This window comes from Phaethon lepturus, unplaced genomic scaffold, assembly GCF_000687285.1.
Source record: "Phaethon lepturus isolate BGI_N335 unplaced genomic scaffold, ASM68728v1 scaffold8009, whole genome shotgun sequence".
In the NCBI taxonomy this organism is placed as follows: Eukaryota; Metazoa; Chordata; class Aves; order Phaethontiformes; family Phaethontidae; genus Phaethon; species Phaethon lepturus.
The window spans coordinates 6,578-15,176 of record NW_010564104.1 but is presented as its reverse complement, the minus strand read 5'-3'; the positions used below and the strand labels follow the sequence as shown (position 1 = coordinate 15,176).

At 38.5% G+C, this 8,599-nt stretch overlaps 1 protein-coding gene across 1 annotated transcript in view; it reads left to right on the top strand.

Moving 5' to 3' along the window:
• HPS5 (Hermansky-Pudlak syndrome 5) overlaps positions 1-7,286 on the top strand; it is a 20,081-nt gene extending 12,795 nt beyond the window's left edge. The window contains exons 13-22 of the mRNA XM_010294764.1: positions 372-518; positions 1,291-1,365; positions 1,873-2,480; positions 3,807-3,930; positions 4,132-4,287; positions 4,809-4,928; positions 5,249-5,362; positions 5,699-5,805; positions 6,491-6,776; positions 7,226-7,286. Coding sequence (XP_010293066.1) covers positions 372-518; positions 1,291-1,365; positions 1,873-2,480; positions 3,807-3,930; positions 4,132-4,287; positions 4,809-4,928; positions 5,249-5,362; positions 5,699-5,805; positions 6,491-6,776; positions 7,226-7,286 — 1,798 coding nt within the window. The remainder of the gene's footprint in view (positions 1-371; positions 519-1,290; positions 1,366-1,872; positions 2,481-3,806; positions 3,931-4,131; positions 4,288-4,808; positions 4,929-5,248; positions 5,363-5,698; positions 5,806-6,490; positions 6,777-7,225) is intronic.
• The last annotated feature ends 1,313 nt before the right edge of the window (positions 7,287-8,599 follow it).

Genomic DNA, 8,599 nt, shown 5'->3' with positions numbered 1-8,599 from the left:
CTGCTGATGCTTTCTGTTTATAAGCTTTAAAATGCAATGTAGCCAATCTGCATTTATTTGCGTACAAATATATGTCAAGATCTAAGTGCTGATGTTAGTATGTGATCCTGTTTCTTCAGCAGCAAAAAACCCAAGTCTTAAATACTTCATGTTTTTACTCTGTGCTGGAAGTATTGACCATGACTGAAGTATGAATTTTGAGCAGCTTCTTAGTGAGTTTTATTCTTGTCAGTAATCGCTGCTCTCACCCTTTTCTCAAGAGTTCTTCAGGTTATAAAGTTTTCTGAAATGATGGTTTGAATGGAAAGAAAGTGCTTGATTTGTTTGGTTTTGAACTTCTGATTTTAAATTTTTGAACTTCTGACTCGTAGTGTTTCCAGCTTTGTACGCAAAACTACTGAAAAGATTGGCACACTTCATATAAGTCCTGATACTAGAGGGAGGCAGGAAGCAAAGGATGAAGAGCAGCTGCAGGAGCTGACTGTTAATCTGGTAGCATCTCCCCAGGAAGAGAAAGAGTGAGTGCAAAATCATGTTTCTTAGCAATTGCATTTGCTGAGGATTCTTAGGATAGCAACCTAAAGCAAAAACTACTGTTTCAAGTAGGACAGCAAGCTCAGTGTTAGTTTTTTCCAGCTGCCTTCATTACTATGGTGGGTTTCACTTGTTCTCACTGACTTCTTTCCTAGAAGCTTGATTAGGCAACGAACGCTTCTGGGTGGTGGAGCATGCAGTCTCCACAGTGCTATAATAACTGAAGAGCAAGAACATAGTGTATTACACTACATGAGAATTGCTGGTCTGTGATGCTTGTTACAGTTGTGCACACAAGTCCAACAGTTCATTTCCTGTCCTTTGAGTGGGGAACAAACACTTTTATCTCCCTAAAAACTTTTTTTTTAAAATAATGATAGCTGTAGAAGATTGAACTTCTTTAATGGTTGTCTAGTTAATACAGAGCTAAGTTATTTCATATGCCAATAATTTTCTAACGTACCATTTTGGACTAACTTTCATGTAGTGACATGATACTGATTTTTATTCTGTACCTTCAGAAATCTACTGTAGTTGGAGTAGAAGCCATTATAAAAGGCTGCAAAAATAGTGTCTCTTCATGCCCAGTTCACCCATAATGTCTGCTCCTTCTTTAGAAATTAAAGCTTTATATTTTTTTAATAAAGGAATTAATGCTGTTTCCTCACAAATTTGAGAAAATTTGTGAGGAAATCTTCGCTTAAATTATTAAAGATAATACTTCAGATGAGACTGAAATGAATGTGTTTTTTCTAGGTTAGAACCACAGAGCTGCCAGCTTCCAGAGGAGGACCATCTAAGAGATCTCAAAGCTGCAACAGCAGAAGCTATGTAAGCAGGGAAACTTCTTGGTGTATAGATATATTGGGCTTTGGTAGAAAAATGATTATTTAAAAAAAAATATTACTTTTTTTTAATTCATTACATACATGTAACAGTAATGCTGTAAAGGTCTATTAACATAGTCTGAAAGGATCTCATTTGGTTAATGATTTGTTTCCCCTATTTAAAACCAACCAAAACCCAATAAAAGCTTATTTATGTACTCTAGCATTCTCCTTTTGTCCTAACTACAAGCATAGTTAAAAAAAACAAAACCAAAACCACCTAAGAAACAAAAATCTATTCTGAAAGAAATCTTGAGGAACTCAGAATGTACTAATATTAAATGTAGATAGCCTACGTAGCCTAAGTTCTGTTTGATGTGCTCGGAACCACAAAAAACAACTGACTGTAAGTCAAGTTTAGGAATATACTTCGAGTTACACAAAACATAATACTTCACTTGTGACATCTTACAAGTCAAGCAACTTAGCAAACTTCTCTTTTATGCTACAGAGCCAAACTTCAGGATCCCCTTGTTTTGTTAGAACCACAGTGTATGAGAAGGATTTTACAGGAATGGCTTCTCTATCTAGAAGAAAACTTCGGCAGTAAAGAGCATTCTGCTTCCTCTGTTACGAAAAGTAAGACTGTGTGTGCTGAAGAAGGGAGGGCAGTCCTGGAGGAAAACCTACAACTGGATCCAACTGACAGAGACCCAGCAGACAAAGAACAGAGTAGTGTCTTGGAAGACTGCACTGAAAAGGAAAATACTGAGGAAACCTGTGTAAGCAAAACCATGTGTGAAAATAGTACTGATTTGAAGCGACCTTTGGACTGCTGCTTTCAAGTATCTCCTCCATGTGTCATAGAACCAGACGTTCAGAAAGATCTCGTTGAGTTGACAACACTGTGTTTTGAGCTGCATGTATTTTCCTGTGGAAATGGTGAGGCACAGGAAAGCTCTGATGGAATTCTGCCACTAGCACCTTCGTGGACCTTGGCTTGTAGGTTTATGCAAAGCTACTTCTTTCTTTTGGATTTAAAAAGACTAAAGCAGTGTATTATAACCATGTATGCAACCAGTCCTAATGTATGGGAAACATACATTGCAGGATTGAAAGGTAACTAATGAAAAGTTTATTACTAGTAAACTGAAAGTAAGACTTTTTGGGAGAAAAAAACAAAAAAGCTTGAAGACACTCCCTTTTGTGTCTGCAAATTTTCCTTCTGCAAGTGTAGTGTGGGAGGGGGACGATGGGTGGCATGGGGGAGTTTTTGTTCTGGTTTGGGGTTGGTTGTTTGGTTGTTTTTCCCCAAAGGCTAATTTATGAAGAACTGCTGACTCCTTGGAGAGACTGTGCCTCCCCTCCCACCACTTTGCAGTTCTGAACTTTCTAATTTATATTGGGCTTGTTGGTTGAATACTGTAGTGATTACAGACCAGATTTATTTAAAAACAAATATATGTGCTTCAAAGAGCAAAAGCAGCTTAATTAGAATCGTATGTCTATAGAAACAAGGCAAAAGCTAGGAGAGGGGCTTCAGTAATTGCACTGAAAACAGAAAATTCTACTTGTAGAGAGGTGTGGTTAATGTGAAACAAAACTGAGTGGAATAGATGGTTCCATGCAGATTAGTGGTTTGTGATCACATCAGATTTCCTTTTTCCACAGAAATCCTTTCTGATCTTTTGATGCCTCTTTAGCCTTCTTGAACCAAAGCTCCCTGAAACAGAGCTTCATCTGTTCTCTGCATTCAGCTTCTGATTTATGCATTTCTTTTAAGAGTGAATTAAAGTCTTAGCATTGATTTGGTGCCAACAGAGAGTAGTCAAACAACAGAATCTTGCTTTGAGAGTTGGTATGTGGTATTTGGGTTCTGGGAATCTGTTCACTATTTGGATTCTGAGATCCCCAGAAGTGGAAGTAATGCACGCATTCCCAGTTTGTCTTCAGCTGGACTGGACTTGTGCCTATTAATTAATATTTGCATTTCATCAGGATCAAGGTTTGTGTTGAATTCTGCATTCTGTGAAGTCAGTGTCCAGGCTGAAGTTTTTATTTATTAATAGAAGCAAATTGTAATACATGAAAACCTGATGCAGATCTGCATTATATTCAGCAAGCCGTATGTCCTGCAGTGGACTATCTTTTCTCATGTGAGAGAAAAGCTTCCTCCTTGGAAGTCTAAAGAAAAGGAAAATATATGAAGAATATTATTTCATGCCTTAATTGTATCCGTTTATTACTGTAATTTGCAGTAAGCACAGATTAGTGATGTTGATTTCTATGAAATAAGCAGGTAGGATCTGTTCACTCATTATTACTGTTAGCTAGAGAGTTCCATGAAAGTGATAACTTTTGTCCTTACACTTAACAACAGCTCTGTGTGTGTTAAGAAGAAAACACTTGCCCATATCTTGTAATTTGTGGGCTGGTTTATTTCAGAGCTAACTTGTCACAGTCCAATGGCTTTAGCAATGGAAAATGAAGATATGTTGAAAATACTGAAACAGCTGCATGACCTGGGGCCTTGGGATGATAGCCCCCTGCTACTGGTACATGCTCAAAGGTTTGTAGCCAAGTTCTTTATTTTTTTCTTTTTCAGTGTTAACTTGCTAGCAGGAATCGGTTCACTTAACATTTCATGAAGCTTTCTGGGAATCTTTTAAAGAGATCACCTTTCAGGACTATCTTGAACTTGCAAGAGATTTTGGAAAAATGCTAATTTTGCTGTTTGGTACTGAAAATAGTTTTTATCCTCTCTCCCTAGGCTTTATGAAAAATTTGGGGAAATAGCTCTTCGGCCCTTGATCAAATTCTACCCTGCTCTTTTGCCTTCTGATATCAAACAACTTTGCAGGAATGATCCAGCTCACTTTTTAGCATATTTAGATAGTCTGGTGAAATCAAAGCCAGAGGATAAAAGGTAAAGGGAATGTAGAGTCTTCATCTGTCTGCTCTCTTCATCATGTAGCTGTGTATGGGTTTTTTTGGTTGGGGGGTGGGGTGTGTGTGTGCTTTTTTTACTGTTTCTGTGTCTATCTGCTCGGTATTCTTTAGCATTAGATTCCAAATTCATTCTGCCAGTTTTAGTTGGTCTCTCAGACTGTGGGTTTTTTTTGTTAGATTAGATGCTAGTTTTAACAGGGTTTTTCTAAACTATTTTCAATGCAACGGACTATTTTTGTTCCTGTGCCTGCATTTCAGTATACCAAGGTTAGACAGCATTTAGAACAGGAAGGAAAAAAAAGCTGTGGGAACCCAACCTACAAACTTGGTGGTTTTCTGTGGTCCCCTCAGTTTCTAGAAACATAGATCATTCTAGGCTTTTCTATATTTAATTTTACAACGATATTTTGAGGTGTTTTTTTTTCTGCACACAATCTCTGCTTCTCCATATCTGGTATATTTAAAACCGGTGGGTTTTTTCTGTGTTCTGTTTTCTAGGTCATCTCTCCTTAAATCTCTTCTGCAGCCTGAATCTGTACGGCTGGATTGGTTGCGCTTGGCAGTTTCTCGTGATGCACCACAAAGAGCAAATACTGTGGATGTGGAAGGAAATCCCAGGTAAAGTAGGGTTCACCCAAGGTCCTGAGTGCAGCAAAAAGCTTTAATGGGTCTGCAGGCTTTTGGCTTAGATTTTGTATGACAGTTTGGGTGTCATTGAATCCTTTGAGCATTTTGCATGTTGCCGAGTTCAGCAGAAGCAACCAAAGATTTAATAACTTTATCCATCATGCTTTTCAGAGTGGCTGCTCTACTGAGACTACACAGTGTTTCATTCATTTTCCTTCTCTTCTTTTCATATACCTGCCTTTCTTGTAGAGAGAACAAAATGTTCTGAAGAAAACCATTAATGCTTTAAAACTGATTTTCTCAACTTCTAGGCCACGATCGCATTTGTTTACTTGGGGCTACAGCCAGCTCATTCTGCTTTTGATTAAACTCCCAGCTGATTTTGTTACAAAAGAGAAGATGGCTGACATCTGTAAATCACATGGGTAAGAAGAAAACTTGGTAATTCTTGATACTTGGTTAGTTGGTGTTCTGACCCCAAAAAGACACAAGTGAAAACCACCCATCTGCTCCTTACTTGGACAGGTTTAATTTAAAAGCCTTTCCTATTTTTGAGGATGAATATTGAGTGTCCAATTTAATGTACCAAATACCCTTTTTGGCTAAGGGTTATTCCCCGTGTCCCCACTGCAGTGATTTCTGGCATCCAAGAAATTCCGTTGCTTCTGTCTTCACCAATACTCAGTCTAAACTAAAGTCAACAATAATTAAATGCTCATTTAAGTATTTGATTCCTGGAAATCTTTACTCTCTTATTCAAGATTTTGGCCTGGATATCTTTTTCTCTGTCTGGAGCTGGATAGAAGAATAGAAGCCTTTACTAATATTGCTCGTTTGGATGATTTGAGCCTGTTGAATGGAGAAGATGGTTAGTGAGTCTTAAGCTGTGTAAATATACTTCTGTAATATAGGAACTGCCTTTATTATATACTGATTCAATTTGTTCAAGGTTGAGTTGAACTTTTTTTAGGTGTTTTGGTGGCACTGTGCGTAGTGCAACAGGTTTGAAACACATAAATGGGTGTTACACTCTTGTATCTTCACACTGTGCTTTGTGAAATCAGTTGTGGAAGAAAATGTTTAGAAGCTCAAGAATGTAGAGTTGTTTATCAGTTGCGAATAAAAGCTAAACTTTGTGTTGTAGCTAGAGGAATAGCAGGCCTCCCTGCACTGCACAAAACTCCACCCACTACACGTGCATACACACAAAGTTACAACAAGCAAAGCGTTGTATCTCACATGGCAAAACTTAGAAGAAAATTCCCAGTAGCCCTAAGATGGACAAAACAATTCTTTGTCTTTTGACTTAATCCAAAGCCTTAAATTCTGAAGTATTGTGAAGCTTTGCGTGTGGTTTACCACTGAATCTTTACACTGAGTCAGTCAAGGCAGTACACTTCTGTACACAATTTTCTTGTTGATAACGCTTGGTTTTCTTAAATCTTCACAAATAGGATAGCTAGCTTTGCTTTGAAGTACAGATATATTTAGAATAGTAGGCTTAGAATAAGCCAAGTTTTACAAATAATGTAAGAAACTCATTTTAAACCTAGGTTCCATTCCAGAGACCGTAGAAGAATGGAAGTTTCTTCTGCATCTTGCACAAAATCACAGCCCAGCTTTCCATCACCATGGCCCACAGAACGGGAATGCTGTCAGCAATGGTACCCTGAGCTACCCAGACTGCATCACTGTGGAAAACGTAGCTCTCTTACTGGCAAAGGCCATTGGCCCAAACCGTGCCTTGCCTCTCTTGCAGGAGTGTGGCTTGACACTAGAATTGTCTGAGAGATTTACTGGTGTCTGTGAGATACTGAGAATTGCTGAGAAAAGGCAAAGGTAAGATCACACATCAACAGAAGATCCATGTATGCACGCTGTTCATTTTGTATCTTCTTAGTGCTTTAAACTTTCTTTTCAGTTAACAAAATAACATACTTCACACTTTTACCTCGGATTTTAAACTCAGCTGAAAGCTTTTATATTATTTAAAAGCTATATATTGTGCAATATAGGCATTTTGAAATTGAAAATGAGAAAACAGCAAATCATACATTGAAGATGTATGTGAAGGAGATAGGTATCTGTCTTGCTGAGTCCTGCACAGACTCTCATCTTGCCTATCCCTTGCAGAGAAGGCATGCATGGTGATGTAGTGATGTTACTTCTGAAATGCAATCACGTTTTTGACAAACTTTTTTGTAAAAAGCAAACTAAAACTCTGTTGTTCTTTCTATTAGCTTTTTTCACTGTTTGACTTTGTTTCCTCCCCCTTTGCTTTATTGCAGAGCGCTGATTCAGTCCATGTTGGAAAGGTGTGACCGGTTTTTGTGGTCTCAGCAAGCATAGAAAGCAAGTTGGAAAACTTTGGGAACATTTTTTACTGTAATGATTATATATTAAAGTGCCTCATAAACTTATCAGGCTCTTAAAGAAATGAACTCCTGTCTAAAGGTTTAATTATATTGAGTCAGTCTCCATCTGGCAGGTATCTGACTGGGAACTGTTGACAGTTCTTCCGTATTCCTTTGGAAATTAATTTTGAACTCTAGAACTTAATTTCAGGATAAATACCAGACTGTTAAGCTCACAGATTTCTGAGATGAAAATTCCTGAATTTATTTTCCGAGTCTATATGACTTAAGTGTTAAATTACGGTGTATAGACTTTTCTGTTCGCAGACATGAGAAGCCATTCCTTGGATATATCTAAGCCTGTAGTTGTTTAATTTTCCTGTAAATGACACTGACTTTTTCAAGTTACTGCAGAAGTGCTTGTTATGATACCTTTTTTTCCCCTCTTAAATTTCAAATGGGCAAAACCAGTCCATATATTGCATTAATGGAGCCAAGTCTTAGAATGGGAGGGAAATATTTTTCAGGAGTGGATTAACAGTTAAGAATGCTGAATAACAGAAGAACTTAAGTGAACTCACTGGTAAACTATAAGCGTGATATTTCTAAATTGCCCATATCTATTTGTGCAACATGACTATGGACAGCAGTTGTGATATATTTCAACAAACCGCAGGACAGTGGAATTAGAATCATAGAATCAGAAGACCCTTAAGATCATAGAGTCCAACCATTAACCTAACGCTGCCATGTCCCTAAGCACCAATTCTACCAATTCTACACATCTCTTAAATACCTCCAGGGATGGTGACTCAACCACTTCCCTGGACAGCCTGTTCCAGTGCCTGATAACCCTTTTGCTGAAGAAATTCTTCCTGATACCCAATCTAAACTTCCCCTGGTGCAACTTGAGGCTCTTTCCTCTTGTTCTATCGCTTGTTACTTGGGAGAAGAGACGGACTCTCACCTTGCTACAACCTCCTTTCAGGTAGTTGTAGAGAGTGAGAAGGTCTCCCCTCAGCTTCCTTTTCTTTAGGCTAAACAACCCCAGTTCCCTCAGCTTCTCCTCACAAGACTTGTGCTCTAGACCCTTCATTGGACAGTTTCATTGCCCTTCTTTGGACACATTCCAGCACCTCAGTGCCTTGTAGTGAGGGGACCAAAACTGAACACAGTATTCCAGGTTTGGCCTCACCAGGGACAAGTACTGGGAGATAATCACTTCCCTAGTCCTGCTGGCCACACTATTTCTGATACAGGCCAGGATGCTGTTGGCTGCCCTGGCTACCCGGGGACACTTCCGGGTCC